The following is an 18038-nucleotide window of genomic DNA, read 5'->3' on the forward strand; positions in this document are numbered from 1 at the left end:
TCCTGGAGACCTTTCAAGATTCTTTCGCCAGTTTTTTAAACTCAGGGTACCAGAAAAACTCAAGTTCGCTTTTTCCCTAAATAATAAACCGTACAAAAGTAGTCAAAGTCCGTCATTTAGAGTGTGTTCATAACAGAATTAAAACACAAGGGAATTAGAAGATGTATATAACAAGAACCAAGTAAGTAGTTTGACTAGTTTTGTAACGAAAGTACACTCACCCAAGCTCACTTTAATTTTATGTTAGCTTATCCATGTACAGAAAAATAGCACTGGAACATTTACAAGACTTAACAAAGAGCCATGCTTCGTCTTTATGACGCAAACATATGTCATTTAAGGCTTTCTTGAAATAAGGTCACAATTTCCCGCAATTATTGTTGTGTTTTCCTTCATATTAGCGATAAGGGTAAGGACGAGGTTCAAGAATGCACGTTGCCCACCTCAGGCCGAGAAAACTTAAAAGTTAATGAGATTTTTGAAACGCGCATTGTGCGGCGAAACGGAGATAACGATACCCGCCCCCTGCCACCTGCCCTCCGCCCCCACACCCTCGCACCTGCCCCCTGCCCGCGAGCGGATAAACATTACCATTAGCCCATCTGCCCTTATTACACAATCTACCTTAAATCGTTGCCTTTAAAATAGAGGATATATGCGAAATAGGAAAAAAACCGACAGCATATATGATTACGATTATGATTTATACATTTATGATTATATGATTACGTTGTTTAGTTATAAGAAAGCACAAAACAACTATAGCAAACTACCGGACCCATAAAGCTGGTAAACAAAACATCCATAACCAGGAAGGAGTTCTTTGGAAGAAAAGGAAAGTACCTCTGTGCTGAACCAAACGTGAACGTTTGGAGTCTGAGGGTGTTCGTTTATATCCTACTCGTTTAACTTCCAGGAATGAGTTATTTGTCATCAGTATCAGCGATCTTTCAAGCAAAGAAAGTCATTTCAAAAAGACATTTTTTTGTGTGTACTAGCAGATTCTCACAGCTAACATTACATTAGGTCACTAGGAATCATTAAGGAGAATTGCGATTGGAAGATATTACCCAGTTAAACACCTGGAACTGAGAGAGGCAGTGTGACAGCATAGTGTCTTGCTAACGTCACAACACAGGGGCCTCGGCCTGGGCTCGAACCCCGACTGCTCGATCCGTGGCAACCGCGCCTCCGACAAAAATCAGACTGAGAAACCCAGGAGAAAAGACCCATGAAACATTATACTATAGTAGTGTTTGCACGAACCCTTATGTAGCCAACCTAAACTTTTATTTGATTCGGTCTTTAACAGCCCCCCTAACCCCACCCCCGTGATGTCGCTTCATAAATGCACCCCCCCCCCCGCGGGCCACACTTTTACCCTGTGCAGAGGCTTACGGATCATGGTTGCTCATTTTTCTTCCCAAAAAACGTTTCTACGTGAGGCTACTTATAGTCCCCCCAAATACACACCTAAATCGATACCAAGCTTTGCTTGCTGCCGACTAGGTACAAACTAGAAACGTTGCCATGGATTACCCTGAAAAAAGACAGGACTACCTTCAAAGATGGTTTATTCTTAACATCGTAGTTTCCTCTTACATGCAACTTCTTTTATAAGGTACAACATTATCATCACGGACGTCACCAAATGAAAATAAATTACAGAGCAATTGCTACTTAAACTTCCAGTGTTCTAGTTTTTTTCAGACTTAGACTGGGCTTACAATGATAACAAAGAAGTGTTGTGACCTTTAGAGTGGACAATTTTCACGGTGTACTTAGTTGTTTCGACCGTTCTTGTTATACTCCAGCTCATAGCCGAGAACATTTTCCATGCACCTTATGTATCCCCGCTCCTTCGACTTATGCCTTGGTTCGTTGGTCCATTTTACTCGTAGATTCTTCCCACCATTTCTTTTGTAATTTCGCCTGATAAAATCGTCGATGTCTTGAGGACCATACTTATGGCCCTGTAATTGTTTATGGACGTCATTAGACTGCCCGAGATACAAATATTGTATTGCTCGTAATCTTGGCCGCTTTATTCCAATCACGTAGATCACCCCGACATGGGGTATTTTAGAGGCATCGGCGTAGAACATCCAGGGCTCGTGTATTAATTTGTTACAAATCTCACTGGCCGTCTAGCTAAAGAAAGATACAGTTTTAAAATTAATCTCTCTTATTGAATTCTACCATAGGTATAATATATAATAGGCACCCATACAACTGGTTACAACTATCATAGAATTCCGAAAGTAACGGCACCCGTTACTTTCGGATTTAGCAGGCAAAAGGGGCCGCTACTTTCGGGTAGCCGTTACTTGCGGGTAGCCGTTAATTTCGGATAGTTAAAAAACCGTTTCTGACGGTGGTAGTCGTTTCAGACAAAGCGGACGTGTAACACAAGAAATTAAAAGTCCCGTTTATGTATGTTCCTAACTTCCCACATAAACAAAGCTGACTGGATAAACAGAAGAGGCCTAAACGTTAGTACTGTAAGGCGAGAGTGTAATGGTAGCATGATATCGCGTATATCATATGTATATCATTTGACTCTGCTGCTACACAACTGAATACAGTTCATAAATCAGAGTTTCAAGAAAAATTCAGTTAAGTTCGAAATAAAATTACAAATAACTCTTCAAGTTGTTCAGTCCTAGGGTCAGGCTGTTCCATCCGTATTGCGCTTCATTAGAGACCTTCTCTTTTAGTGACTTCTTCAAAGAGCCGTCACTTTCGGGTAGGCCGTTACTTTCAGGGAGACCGTTACCTTCAGGGTTCAATAGGAAGGTAAAAAAATTTAACGTTACCTCCGGGGAGCCTTTGTTTTCGTGAGGAGGGGGGGCGTAAACTAACGAACAAAGTAAAGAAAAGTTATGTTACAGCATGTGAACTTCACGCGCTTTGGTATCGTCTCCAAGACTGCTCTCGAAGGTTTTAGAAAGTTCTCTAAAGAAAAGTAAATGCCACGTCGACCATACAAAATATTAGGCTACTTTTCAATGATTACGCCGAAATGTTCGTGAAACCATTTGTACAACTAGTTTTATTCCCTGGCACTATCTCAGTTTTGCATTGGGATCAAAATATATTCTACACCTTGATAATGCTCGAATTATTAGCCACTGCTTCGCTGTTAACGTGATCAAGAATATCAAACAACAAATTTGTTGTCACCTCTGCTTAAAGTTTCTGGCGTCACAAGGGAAACAAGTAAAGGTTGTCTTGATTACTAGAAAGCGAGAAATATACGGTTTGCATAATTAAGTCGCTCGCAAACTGACAGTCTGAGAAGTGTAATTTTACAAAATAGAGGTCACCGGCTTTGACATGAACACATTGATATTTCAACTTGAATGAAAGATCTTTTTCGTTTTGAATTTACGGATTACAACTGTGAAAATATTTTACCAAGGGCTCAGCTGTCTTTAAGGTTGCTGTCCGATGTTCATCCGCAAGATTCATGACCAGATTTATAACATGTTTGACTGCACTAGTTGGATAGTCCGTGACACGCGATTGTTGATATCGGCCTTGACAACTGCCAGATTATAATTTAGAATTATCCGTAGAAATAAGGTGTGCTACTGAAAAATATATATGTGATAACAAGGAAAAAATAAAGCTTGTTGTTGTTGTTGTTGCAGATATGCGAAGTATAAACTCGATTCAAGAAACTATAACTCACCCCTCTCAAAGCACTGTTCTTCGTAAATAGATTCTCGCTAATTTGAATTTCGCGCTTTTAGCTCCCTAGTTATAAAGACTGCATGACGTCACGTCTATTTGAGGTTATCCCAGCTTTCTGACCAATGAGAAAACACTTTGTAAAAATCTAAAATCTAAAATCTGATTTACTGATCAGCAAAGGGTTATTTCCCTAACTCTAAGAGTTTCAGTTAAAGGCTATAAACAAAGTAAAGGGATTTTTCCCTCATAAATATTATTTGTGCATTATTGTTGTTATATGATGCAATTTTGGTAGGTCATTTTTTTTTTATGAAATTCTTTCATCACAAGATATAATTACTTTAGACTGAATGTCATAAACCCCGACAGGGAGCTGTCCTGACTTCTATTTGTCAATTTTTTTTTTTTTTCATATATTATATTATTCACTTCTAATTTTGATTTATGCGAAACACTCGTAAATTAGCTTGTGTATCACACTGTCTTTTATGTGATCATGTAGCTAAGTGTATTACAGAATAAACTTCTATTGCATTGAGTATTTTATTGTATTGTATGCTATCACAAAGAATGGGAGTTTTCCCCAGGAAACCACAAGTGCTGGCATAGCACATACTTTCGGAATGATGTAATTTCTCTAATATTTCTGTCAGAGTATCTAAGATTGACAGTTTAAGAAATACCAATGAGTCATTGCATTTATACTCGTTAGATTCTGGTAGAATACCCTCATCTTGTCACCTTTTCTAAGAAATGGTCGCAGTGTGTGATTCCTTAGAATTTGTCAATGTGTGCATGTTGATTTCTTTCGCTGACTCGAACTCGGTGTAATGACACAACTCATGCACTCTTTGTCTTTGATTCGTTATCTGCATCAGTGAAGAGCAATGAGAGGCAGTTACTGTATTCTATTTGGACAGAGCTCGTTTTCTTGCCCATCCTCGGAGAGCCAGGGGCTAGTAGCCGGGAAGAAGCGATATTTTCGGGCGAAAGTTTACTTCGAGAGCTGAAGAGCCCCTGGGAATTTATTCTTACCGAACCAGTTCCAGAAGTGGTCGAATTCCTTCCCTCTGACTAGCCAGAAAAATATTTTTCTGGCCAATCAGCGAGGAGGTCCAGCTGAGTAACTCTGTCGCCTTCTTACACGAAGTGGTTTTCTTCATCGATCGACCTGCTTGGCCCGTACAACGGGAAGATTCTCGTGGAGAGTTTCAGAAAAATGATTCATCGAAGCCGAGGAAATCGCAAGCCGTAACATGGGAGCCAGGAAGCAATACTCTTCCATCAGTTTTCTCGGCGGATTTATCGAAGGTATATCGTAAATTTTTATAGGTAATCTACGCGATTTCTGCAATGTTGTTTTTGATTGCGGGGAAAGTTAGTCGTGTGCACAAGCTTACTTATTATTTCTCCTCGATCGTTGAACAACTTCCGAAACTTTCTACGATGTGCAAATCGCCGTCGTAAGAGCCACACGACTATATCAACCGAACGTGGGAACGATCGGCTAATTACTGCTAATTACAGTGGAAGCACCATCTTGCTATCGCGCATACGAGTAGCGCAGTGGTTTTAGAGCTTCCGGTTAGATCACGGAGGTTCGTGGGTTCAAATCCCATCTGGAACCCGGATTTTTTTTTTCCGAGTCAGATATTCCAAACATCAGATATGCATTTGGCTGCCAGAAATGTGTCAGAAATTTAACTGAAGATGGGTGGGGGGAGGGGGTCACCAACTCTGTTTCAGGGATACAGCGTGCGAAAAAAAAAATGCAACTTATAACTTTACGCGCCGAAGCATCGACTAAGTAATATGAAATGAACACCAATAGTTGTAGGTCTGCTAGGAGTCACTGCTACTAACATCTTCGGATCTAGCCATCTTGGACGTTCGGTGACACCAATTTTTCTTTTGACGAATCACTTTCTTTCCCGGTTTCCTAAGTTTTGCGAGAAAATAGAAAAAGCCTATTATTTATTAGAAGTTTGAAATTTTTGCCCCACGGACAATCCAACTCTGCTTTTCTGATGAGCTCTTTTTTCAGCTGTTCGACGTTTTATGAATAAGATGGCAACATCCGAAATTATTAATGCAACATACCCTCTTGGACTAAATATATCGGTTTTTAACTGGAAACCATGGAGACCTTGCAAGCTTCTTGCGCCAGTTTTCAAACTCAGGGTACCAAACAAACTGAAGTCCGCTTTTTCTCTGAATAGTAAACCTTACATAAGTAGTTAAAGTCCGTCATTTAGAGTGTGTTGATAATGGAATTAAAACAAAAGGGAAGATATATATTACAATGACTAAGTAAGTGGTTTGACCAGTTTTGTAACGAAACTATACTCAAGCAAGTTCGCTTTGATTAAGGTGGCTGAACACAGTTTTTGATACCTATGTTTCATTCGCCTTTTTCTCTAAAACCCTTGATCCCTTGGTCGCCAAAAATGGCAGCAAGCAAATTAACAACACAAACGTTGGTTTTTTGATGGTTAAGCTGACGTATGTGCCGTTGCCATGGCAACATGTATAAAAATAAACAGGCCTTTAAAATCGGTTTTGTTTATTTGTAGAAAATCTAGTCATTAGATTTTCTTTATAATTTGCATGCACCAAGCTTGTAACGATTCTCACAAGATAAGACCATTTTGCTAATAATTTAACAGAGAGATCTTTAATTATCCCTTGTTGAAGGCTTACTGGAATATCTAGAGTTTCCTTTGTTAAAGTTCAATTATTTTCAATACTCCAGTTACTTATTTCCTAAAGTATTTTCGTGCCAAATTTCGTGAAATTCTAATAAGTGGTTCTCGAGAAATAGGCGTATTTCCGAGGGTGCAAATTTTCGTTCAATCGCAATTTTTTGACTTACTACGTATGCGCTGCATTTAACTGGGTTCTTTCGGTAACAAAGAAAAAGCTGAGAATTGCTGAGTTCTTTGCATCTTTACCTTTTCTAACATATATTTATGATAAATGACTAAAGCCATCAATACACTGCGTTAAATTATAGAGAAAAATAGCACAGATAGTGCGGGTGTTGAGTAAATAAAATGATCGTTCTATTTACGGCATGTTTGTTTTTTTTGCAATCCTTGTGCGCACGCTGAATTGCATCAGCAAAAGCGCGCGCGAAAACTGTGTTCGGCCACCTTAAATGTTAGCTTATCCATGCACAGAAAAATAGCACTGGAATGTTTACAAAGAGCCATGCTTCGTCTTCATGATGCAAACATGTGTCATCCAAGGCTATCTTGAAATAAAGTCACAATTTCTTGCAATTATTGTTGTGTTTTCCCTCATATTAGGGATAAGGGTAAAGACGAGGTTCAAGAATGCACGTAGCCCACCTCAGGCCTAGAAAACTGAAAAATGTATGCTATTTTCGAGGCGGGCAATGTGCGGCCCGACCTAAACCGTTAACTGATTGGGTCTTTAACAGCTCCCCGAACCCCACCCCCGTGATGCCTTTTCATAAACGCAGTTATGCGAAAAAACTAACAAACTAACAAAGATACAGAAAAGGAACGTTGTCAATTAAGGCTATATACGCAGGCCATACTGTCATACTATAAGCCTGTGCGCAGGCTAACAGATTTGCTTCATGAAAACGTTTCTACGTGAATACTGAGGCTAAGCAGACCTTAACAATACACGCCTAAGTCTATACAAAGCTTTCGTGGTAGGAGCGAAGTGCACGCCAGAAACGCTTCAACAGATAACCTACAAAAACGACAGCATTCAAAGCTTCACAGACGGTTTATTCTTAACAAGGCAGTCTCTACTTACATGTGACCTCTTTTATATAATGTATAACATTGTCTTGACTGACTTAGCCAAATGAAAATAAATTACAGAGCAATTTCTATTTTTAATTGCAAATGTGCTAGCTTTTCTACTGTTAGACTAGGCTTACAATTATAGCAACAAAAAAATTGATGCGTGAATTTTACCATAATTATGTAAGTAGTAATTTTAGGATACATTTTCACGGAGCATATGTACTTAATTGTTGCCCCCTTTCATGTTGTATTTGAGCTTGTAACCAAGCTTTTTCTCCATGCACTTGATGTACACTCCTTCCTTAAACTTATGGTTTTCCTCCTGGATCCATTTCACTCTTAAGTCCTTTCCACCATTCCTTCTGATGTTTCGTCGGATAAAGCCATCTATCTTTCGGTCACTGTACTTGTGCTCCTTAATCCGGTCATGGACATCTACGGACTGCCCCAAGTACAGGTATATGATGGCTCTTTTAGACGACCTCTTTACTCCAATCACATAAATACCCCCAACATGAGGTATCAAAGAGGAGTCGGTGTAACGTGACCACTGCTTATGTATCAGATTATCGCATATGTGGTTAGCCATCTGTTAACAAAGGAATAACTGCTGGTTGATTGCATTTGTCTTTTTCTTGTTTCTTTTTTACCCTTGGCATACACATGCACGACTATTGTAGTTACTCCACTCATTAAACGGTATTAAGAGCGAAAAGAGTACTAGTTAGGTAATGAATTAAAGGGACCGGACGGGAGGGGTGTGGATGAACTATGCGGATAAAGTTTCCAAAATTACAGTTCACTGATGAGAAAGTTGATAACATTTTACTATACGCGCGTCTGATCTTGCCCGTCACGCAATCTTTCCTTCCAACGTTCGATCGTGGGGAGGAAAAGACTGCGTGACTTCTGCACAGGTCGTGACCATCTGAGAATCGTTTGAGCAAGTTCAAGCAAGCCGGGGATGCGTCATGTTTGAGGACCAAAGCTCAAAATATTTTGCTCAAAATCGTTTCCTAAAGCTCTTATAGAACTAAATTTTTCTTTCGTGAATTTTTCTTACTATTTAGTTTTTGTATCGGGATAAAGACATCTCACAGTTTCATAATGTACTGGACAGTCGAGCCTCGGCATGCGGCGAACGGAGTTTCAATATTTTATGATTATTTCATGAATATTTAAAGGCAGAGAAGAACTTTGTTCACACCTTCGCTTGAGTTTCTGGAGCCTTTAGATGGGCAATCAGGAAGAGGTTTTGGTGTCTCAGCTATAAGTAAAGAGAGAAAATACGGTTTACACATCATAACAAGTCACTTCGCAGAGTACACAGAAGTCATGTATATAGATATTTTCGGCTGAGATGAAATATTCGTTTTTGCAAACATTATGCATATTGCAATTTTTGTGGATATTATTCTATGAGGGTTGACCCCGTGAGTCAGAGCACGAATATTTCCTAACACATCGGGATTTTATAGTGTCGTCAAGCTCGAAAAATTCCTCAACTACAAAGCCAAAATAGTACACGAAATCGCTTGCTATTTCTAAACAAAGATCTACTAGACTAAGGAGAATTGAATGAGACTTTTCGTCAAAATTCTATAAGAATTTAAGACTGCCAGGTATCTGAATTTGTGAAAACACTTCCCGGCTGCCGGGTATCTATACAGATCTATGCACAACGTTATAAATATGTTTGGCTTTTGTCACACTGAGATCGCTCGTGGCACACGATTAGCCAGGATTTCGGATACTGTAGGCTAGATAATTCGCCCTGTTTTAGGAAATAAACTGTTTAATGAAAATAAGGACGGAAAATCGAATCAAGAAGCCAACTCACCTCTCTTAATAAGCGTAGTTCCAGCGATCTTGTGAACAGAATGTTTCAAGTTTTTGGATTTGAATTTAGCGCCTCTGCTCCCGAGTTAAAATAGACTCCATGATGTCACGTCTATTTCAGTTTATCCCGGCTTTCTGACCAATAAGAACACACTTTTTGTTGTATTCGAAAATCTGATTGGTCGATCAGCAAAGGGATATTTCCCTAACTGTAATATTTGATTTTAATGGATATAAGAATTTCATAAACATCTCTTGATATGATGCAATAATTTCTGCAGGTTCATGAAATTCTTTATCACTGCCAAAGGATGGGACTTTCCCTCCGAAACCGCAAGTGCTGGCTTAGCTCTTACTTTTGAAATGATGTCATTTCTCTAATGCAGTTACGGTCATAGTACCTGATCGATCTATTATTTAGTTTGCATTGCACTCATATTTGTTGGATTCTGGCAGAATGGCCTGCTCTTGTCTTCTTTTCTAGGAAATGGTCACAGTGTGTGATTTCTCAGAATTCTTTTATCTACGCATATTGATCTCTTCGCTGAGTCCAAGACAATATAACGACCCGACTCATGTACAGTTTTTCTACATGATTCAATTTGATTTTTGACTTACATCAGTGAATACGAAGGAGAGGGAGTTACGGTGCCTATCGTATTTGGAGAGTGTTGAATTTGGTTAGTTTGTTTCGGCCTTTCCACACAAGTAGAAGGAACCTTTATCAGGATCAGGGTAACACGAACGAGGAATAGACGTGAGTTTAAATGATTGCAGTTCCTGCTTTTTTGGAGGCGAGGGAAGAGTGAATCGTTATTCTAGTAATTGTGACTGGGTTTTGGCATAACGTGAGATTTGAATCGGCATTGTTTGTATGGAGAAAGATCGACAACAAAAACAACATCATTATCACCATCGATCATTGCCGATGGAGTGACTGTTCGTCAGCAAAACCCTCACAAGCAGCGGATTCAGTCAAGTCATCTGTATGAAGTTATGAGTATATCAAATCTCAGTTCTAACCTTATATGTAGGTATGTAGGTTCTTGGTGAGACTCAGTTACTTTTGTTTCCGTGCTTTTTGTTATATTCTGGCCAATAACCGATTGTTTTATGTATACAGTCGAGGTATTCTCCTTCTACTGCTTCCACATGATCGTTAGCCTTCTCTTCTACCAATTTGATTCGTATGTTTTGCCCATTATTAAGAAGGAATTGATTCAGTTAACAAACTCATCGATATCCAAATCCTGCCGTCTGTGCTCCTGTAGTCGCTTGTCATTGTCGCTTGAACTGCGCCACAAAGATGTAGCTAGATGTATAAACACGGTCGTCTGTTTGTTCAAAGCCTATGGCATATATGCCTTTAGCCTAATGTGCTGTATCGTGTAACTGGGATAGAATTTCATTTCTTTATCGAGAAGACGTTGACAAATATTAGAGGCCATCCGAGGGATCATAATAACGTGCGTCTTAATAGCTCTGATGTAGTTTTCGCCGTGATCGTTTTTCTTCAATAAAGCATTTTTGTTGTCGCAGTATAATTTTTCTCGATTGTACTGTGGGGACGAAAAAAGACTGAAAAATGTCAATGTGAAGCACTGCGGTTGGCTATAGCTGATCTCGTCTGTGAACTCAGAAAACTTGATCCAAGTGAAACGCAGGCCGTTTTAGAGATCACTCCAAGAAATCAAGTTAATCAGTCAGTTAGTTGTGGAGCTCATTATTAATAGGTATTTCGCCTATTAGCCATTTCCAACATTCTGCACCGGAGGTTGGAACAGAGAAGTAAAGAAAGACGCATCGTTGTTATTGAATGATGAGAGTTTCATCAGCAACTCGAGTCGGTCAATATTTACTGAACGTGCTTCATATTTTGTAATTAAGTTCACTTTCGCTTTTGAACAAGGGACGAGTCAAATTTATAGAAAGTATAGAAGGAAACCTCGGAGACAAACCTTTGAGGCCCTTCGACAAAGGAAGATGTGGCAGGCGCTCTGTTTAATGAAGGAGACGTTGAATACAGAGAGTAAGTTCTTAGACTTCTTACACCACAATCAGCTATCCATAAACAATTCCAAGCAAGCTAGACTTGAGAATATAACAAACATGACTACTGTGCTGCTGGACTTACTTGGCATAGAAGTCGGCAGGAGCAGTCAACTTAGTTTTTGACCTGTTCAGTGATTCCGTAAAAGACGCGCAGCCTTTTATTTATGTGTATTTTTTAAGAGTGAAGGAATGATTTATACGACCAACCATGACAATGCACTCAGACTAACACAGCAGTTGTTATAGATGACAAGATCGTCTGCTAGCTAATTTTTGGCTTCTATCTAACAGAAAACGAAACTTTGGGAGACTGAACAGGAAAGAACTCGCTTTAATTAAGATCCACATTCCATTTCCCTGCAAGCAAGTCTCCTCACTATCCTAGAGGTCCACTGTACCTTACCACTGCTGTTCACAGATTGACTTCTGATATCTTTAAACAGGTTTCATTAAGCTTGCTCGAAAGACAGGGAGCTCCCATTGAACTCGTAAATTAAATTTTTTTACAAACTTGTTCTTTTTCCTCTCGAGTCCAATATTAAGCCATGATTATCAAGGTCACAATGAGCGAAGATGAAAGCACGGTTGCGTGATTGCATTTTCTTTGTTCTAAAGGTTTGAAAGGGTGACTTGCCGAAGTCAGTTCTCCGTCGAATTAGTACTCCAAAATCAAATGAGCCTTTGGATGCGAGGTGGGTGAAAGGAAAATGCACGCGACTGAGTGGATGATACCTATCACTATTTCGCGTTTTCGCTCAAGTTGAAAGTAATCTATACATCAGAAAATTGACTTAAAATATCCTGACATAGCTCACGTCTGATCAGCTAAACATCGGCAGGAAAAAGTTAGTTTATTGAACGTAATTGATTTAAATTTGTCTGTTATGCTTGTATAACTCTGTTCATTGCCATAAAAGTGATAAAATACCAAAAAAAAAAAAAAAAATACAATAAAAGTAATACAATACCAAACAATAACAAATAAATGTTTTAAATATTAAAGACAACACTTTAGGCTGGCTTGACTCTCAAGCTTGGGTAATTCTTTCCAACAATGACACTGACAATCTAAAGCATATGTTAATGTTTACCCACCACTTTCAATGCTTTATGTTATACTTAGGCCAGTATTTTAATTTATGTGCAATACATTGAATATATTCTTTCTCAGTGGCCTCTTTATTGTTCTCCTTAACCCACTTGATTCGCAAGTCTTCACCTCCATTTTCCTCGAATTCTGCTTTCACAAACTCGTCGATCTTTAAGTTTTGCCTCTTGTGCTCGGCCAGTCGTCTGTGGACGTCGTTCGTTCGGCCCACGTAAAGAACTGTTGATTCTCCGAGTTGCAACTGTCGCGGGGCGCCAGATAAAATACCGATGCAATATATATCGTCAATGCCTCTGGGAACATTTTCGATATCATATGCCCTCCATTCCTTTTTTAGTAACTTCTGACAGATATGTGATACCATTTTCTTTCCACTACATCCATATGAAAAAAAAATACAACATTAATATTTAGAATTTAGAAAACGATGTGGTTCAGATCGGCCCTGGGAAATTTGAAGCGATGACTGACCGATCGATGGATTGATAATTTCATAATTAATAAACTGATTAATTGAATATACACGTCACACGCGCAACTCACTCTATCTCTCCAGGAAAGATTGGATTTCAGATATGAGCTAAACGTTCTAAGAAATAATACTTCTTATCCGATTCGATCTCATATCTATTCCTCTTTCATTTAAACAATGGTTTTGTATCGGTCGACCATACTGATTAAGTACACACGACAACTTTTCAGCAAATCAGTCGAGAAATCAATATTCAATATTATAAACATGGCAGTAAAATAAACCCTATAAATGTAACATATTAATCGTAAATAGCAAGTGTGATAAGAAGACTAATAATACATTTGTCCTCACCTGATTTATAATTGCTTCTCGATCCGGGAACAGCGGCAGCAGTCTCCTTGCCGGGAGTGGCTTCTTTATACACTGTAAGCTGCTGAAAGAAAACAAAGTTGGCATATCTGGCCGTCTCTTCGTTTGGCTAAGCCTCTACGAGCTGAAGCTAGCTGAGAATCTCCGATTCCAAACAGGAGTCTCTGGAGTCACAACGATGCAACATTCAATCGAAGAAATTAGAAATTTCAGTGTTTTTATCGCCTCTGGAAGGGCTCCCGGAGGACGTTTCCGTTCAACGGTCGAACCCGCCAAAATCTCCTGAATGTTTTCATTTCATTTCAGCACGCTATGGTAGCCGGGCTCCGGCCGTCAAGAAGAAACACTTTCAAAACGACCTCTAAGAGCCTCCCTGAAGCAATAAAGCTATAGAAACAACAGACAACCGGTGAGGCTTCTAACACTTTCAGTCAGTTTATTTCCAACTTTACGAAGGACAAGCGAAATTTCCTCTATCGAATTTCACGCACATACAAACCAGTCTCACAGTACACACTTTTCACGGGAATGGTTCGATTCGGTTACACATTCAGCTGAGCTGAGATTAATTTCAATGAAACATTGTTTCACGACCCCTACATTCTCAATGCTTGTGAGCGCAACTGACATAAGATACGGACCGACTTTGACTACACAGATATTCAATATAGCAATGTATTTCAATTATGTTAGAATAATTTCTTTTGACTATTGAAATGAATTGAAAATTGCTTTCGAAAGACATGAAAACAAATCAAGAAAAAACGTACCTGAAGCGGATGAATGTTTGCTGATTTGAACTTGGCGCGTTAGAGGCGCGTTAGAGGCGCAGGAATTTATAGCCCGCATGACCTCATGTTTATTTCTTCTTTCTAAGCAATGAGAAAACTTCATTTTCGAGATTCTAACATCTGATTGGTCAATCCATGAAGGGTTCTTTCCCTACCTCTTTAGGTTTCATTTGATAGCTATCAACAAGTCAAGGGAATTTTCCCTAAACAAACCGCTCAATACTTGTTAATTTTTGTTGCTATATACATATGATGCAATATCTTCAGGTTGTTTCTTTGTCAAATTCTTTCGTCGCAGAAGATGGGACTTTTTCCTCGGACATCGAAAGCGCTAGCTTAGCACATAGTTTTGAATAGTTTGTTTTTGAGTAATATTTAAACTATAATATGCAGTTTATGTTTCGCCCGCCTTTTTTACCCGATTGAATTTTTTTTGCGCTCTTTTGTTTCAATTCTCACGACCTCGTTACCAGGGCCACTCTTGAAATTACCAGTCTGTCATTGCCACTACTATTGCAATTTATATCTCTGCTCCTAGATATGCTAATTTGAATTCATTATGATGAAGCATTTGATTTTTGCCGAAGGACTGAACTCATACAGTTTGCCTTCACTAACTGGTTTCTGATTTCCGATCTTAATACATCAGTGGATAGCATACCAAGGAGTGGGATCTGGAGCTGCTTGTGCAGTATTGTATTTGGATTTCACATGAGTCTATTTATATAAGATTAAATAAGATCAAGGTCATATAGAAGAAGTTGAATAAAGCTGAATTTACGATCGACATGGTTGCATTTTTATGTTGGGGCCAGTTGCGAATCGTCCCTCTTCCGCGGTGTAACTGCTAACAGCTGATCCATTTTTTTAACAAAGAGTTACATCACTGAGAACTCGTGGATGCAGTGAGATCAATAAACGCTTGGGTTCGATAATCAGTCCACCATTGCCAGCGAGACTCTGCGCCAAAACATGTCATAAAACTTCTGGCTCGCATGGACAGAAATTGCCGAGGGAGTGAAACTTCTCCCGCGAAACTCCTTCTGGAAACATTCTTGGTACAAGCAGTAAATATTGTTTATTAGCACTTCAACTTTCTTAATAACTCGTGACCCTCCTTAAGTTATATCTAAGAGGCAGTCGAGGTCCATAAACTTGGCCAATCTCCAGCCATCTTAACCGAACAAGCTAGGTTACAACCTCGTTCCCGGGGCGGGAAAAGCCTTGCGAACGAGGCTGGCTAAGTTAATAGAAAATCTTTTTACATGGCATAAGAAACACTCTTTTCTTGCGAGACAGAGTGGGTAATCCCGGGCGAACTTCATCCTGCCCTTTCGTGTAGCCAGGCGCCCTAACTCTGTTGATATATAACTTTTTAAAACATTTTTGTGGGGCCAAGGGGAAATAAAACTTCTGTTGTAGTCAATCACTACACTTCTCCAGGATTTTGTTTACCTTGCCAGCTCGCGGATATTGAAGTGGGTTACATGTAAGTTGTAGCGATAAGTGCAGAACTGACGCACATTGAGGCACATTTGACTGAAAAGAACACAAAGAAAATACAGTTTGACCGCACATGAGGTCTATCATCCGCACTGAGTGTTGACCAATGCAACGAACTGTAATGGATAAAATGAAAATTACCAGTTTAATAAATCTCAAGTCTAAGGTAACTCGTAATAACTACAGAAATGAAAAGCGCACAATGATGACAATGGCAGCGATTTTTCTTTTCTATAGCTGTGTCCATACTAGGCCGAAACATGATTAGTCTGATCACGAATGAAACATGTTTCGTTATGAAACGAGCCAAAATTGGGTCTTTTATGAGGCCAAATGTCTAGTTGAAATATGGGCCGATAAAGAAATACAACGGCAATTATCGGCGATGGGTAGAAAGCAGAATATTGTGGAGAACATTGCCGCGAAACGTAATGAAGCGTAAAACATTTATGCGAGTACCATGAAACAGCGTAAATCATACAACCATGCATGAAACGTGTTTGAAACCGACATCTGATGTGAACAATGCAATAACAAACATGTTAAGGTGAAACATGGTTTACTTTAATCACGTTTCGGCTTTGATGTGAACACAGCTTATGACTCTTACTATTCTTTGGTTTATGACCAAGCTCAACCTCGTTCCCAGGACCTAAGGTATTTCTCCTCTAAACGTGAGCCTTTTATTCTCAACTACTTATTTCATTTTATTCAATAGTTTCGCCCGTTATCTCAATCAAATTACTGTTTTTACAAACACACCAACATCCAAATTTTGTCGCTTTTCGAGCCACCTACAAGTATCGTCGGAGAATCAATCTAAATCTGTTAACATCATTTTGATGCGGGCGACCTAAAACATCAATTTTATCACATACCAAGCAGACAAATTTGTCAAAAACTTGACAGGTGAACGTTAGCAAAAGAAATTAGAGTCATCCTCCAGAGAAGGAAATGCTTGGTTTATCATGGAATGTATCAGAATAATCAGTGATACTTGCTGGGGTGGGGAAGGAGGAGGGTAACTGAAAATAAAGTAGAACAGGAGCCCACATCACCAACAATTGTTTTAAGGAATGGTCAGACTTGCACTTTTAAAAATCTAATGCACATGATCACTAATAATGAGCAGTGGTGGTGCGAAATTAAGGGCCTGTTTACAAGGAGAGAGGGTTACCCTTGCAAGCAGATTACCCCAGCAAGCGGGTTACCCTAGCTCTCACACGTTTCCTCTTGCTTTCTTCGTCGTGTTTACAAGGCAGCCAGGGTTACCCGGGTAGGCGGGTTACCCTTTCTGCGTGCTAAGGTTACCCTGGCAGGCGGGTTAACTTTTTCCCTTGTAAACACTCCAGGTAGGGTTAACCCGCCTATCCGGGTTAACTTTCTAATTGTCTCCAGACCCTTTGAGTTTAACCGCGCATTAAGTTGTCCCGGATTGTAGGGTTACCATACCTGTGAAATTTTGCTTGTAAACCCGGGCTATCTTTTGCCCTCCAGCTAGGGTTAACCCGCTTGCTAGGATAACCTTCCCTCCTTGTAATCAGGCCTTAAACCTACTTGAAAAGTTTATGACATGGTAGTTATTATATCTTTTGCATATTTAAACAAACTAACACTATTTTGAGTTTGATCAATAGAGTAGCCAACTTACAAAAACTGTAGGTGGGTTACTCGTTAGCTAACAGTTTACTCATTATAAACTTGTGGTCAGTCCTCCTCTTATTTTCGTCAACGGACCGGGCTTCTCCGCGTTTATTCAGCACAGGGCGGTATCCTATATTTCTCGCCGGGCATCGAATATATTCTGCTTCTTTTCTTTTCCGCCTCTCGTCTTTGACGTTCTTGATCCTTAGTTGGGACTTTTAGTGCTGTTTAAACATGGCTGCCACTCGCTTGCTAATAGCCTGTGTCGTTTTCGTTTTATTTTGTTGTAATCGTATCTTCACGTGTTTTGATCTGCCCGTATAGAGGTACGTATTTTATTCCTCTTGCTCGTTTTACACCAATGACATAAATTCCTGGAACACTCTGGACTGAAGACAACTTATAAGGTCTCAAGCGTCTTTTTAACAGCTTAGCACAAATTTGTTCCATTGCTCTAAAAACCTGGCCTCGTTACCTAGACTCCCTCAACCATATCCATTTATCACACTTCAAAACTTCCAGACTTCCAATTTTTAGCGTAGCCTGTAGGCTGGGAGGGGAAGTTCCCACCAAAGGAAAAACCCGGCAAGGGGCATAAATAACTTAATTATCATTGGTTAACACGCGGTCTTAACCTCAAGAACGTGATTATACCGAGATAGTTTTTGTAAATAGGAATACTGGAAAATTGGTTTATACAGCTTCATCAGGGGTTTTAAATTGGCCTATAAACGAGAATACTTATATCCGGGGGAATATAAGCGGTATACGGAAAACGT

At 39.5% G+C, this 18038-nt stretch overlaps 2 protein-coding genes and 1 long non-coding RNA gene across 3 annotated transcripts in view; 1 reads left to right on the plus strand and 2 right to left on the minus strand.

Annotated features, from left to right (window-relative positions):
- The window catches only part of LOC110040903 (uncharacterized), a 155730-nt gene that overhangs the window by 59072 nt on the left and 78620 nt on the right, over nucleotides 1-18038 (plus strand). The gene's annotated exons all lie outside the window — the stretch shown is intronic.
- Nucleotides 7437-9696, minus strand: LOC110040901 (uncharacterized). Its single transcript, XM_089290331.1, has 3 exons — nucleotides 9319-9696; nucleotides 8686-8745; nucleotides 7437-8067 (listed from the first exon to the last, which is right to left on the minus strand). Exon 3 carries the CDS (start codon nucleotides 8065-8067, stop codon nucleotides 7702-7704), a length of 366 nt encoding a protein of 121 aa, XP_089146457.1. The 5' UTR covers nucleotides 8686-8745; nucleotides 9319-9696; the 3' UTR covers nucleotides 7437-7701.
- On the minus strand, nucleotides 12202-14176 carry LOC149112450 (uncharacterized). Its single transcript, XR_016207459.1, has 3 exons — nucleotides 14092-14176; nucleotides 13304-13382; nucleotides 12202-12851 (listed from the first exon to the last, which is right to left on the minus strand). It is a non-coding gene; the product is annotated as an uncharacterized LOC149112450 (long non-coding RNA).

This window comes from Orbicella faveolata, unplaced genomic scaffold (genome assembly GCF_042242905.1).
Source record: "Orbicella faveolata isolate gen_17 unplaced genomic scaffold, um_ofav_v1 contig_2, whole genome shotgun sequence".
Lineage (NCBI taxonomy): Eukaryota > Metazoa > Cnidaria > Anthozoa > Scleractinia > Merulinidae > Orbicella > Orbicella faveolata.

Excerpts from the sequence above, each read along its gene's own strand:
- LOC110040901 (XM_089290331.1), bottom strand. The coding sequence starts at position 8,067 with ATGGCTAACCACATATGCGATAATCTGATACATAAGCAGTGGTCACGT.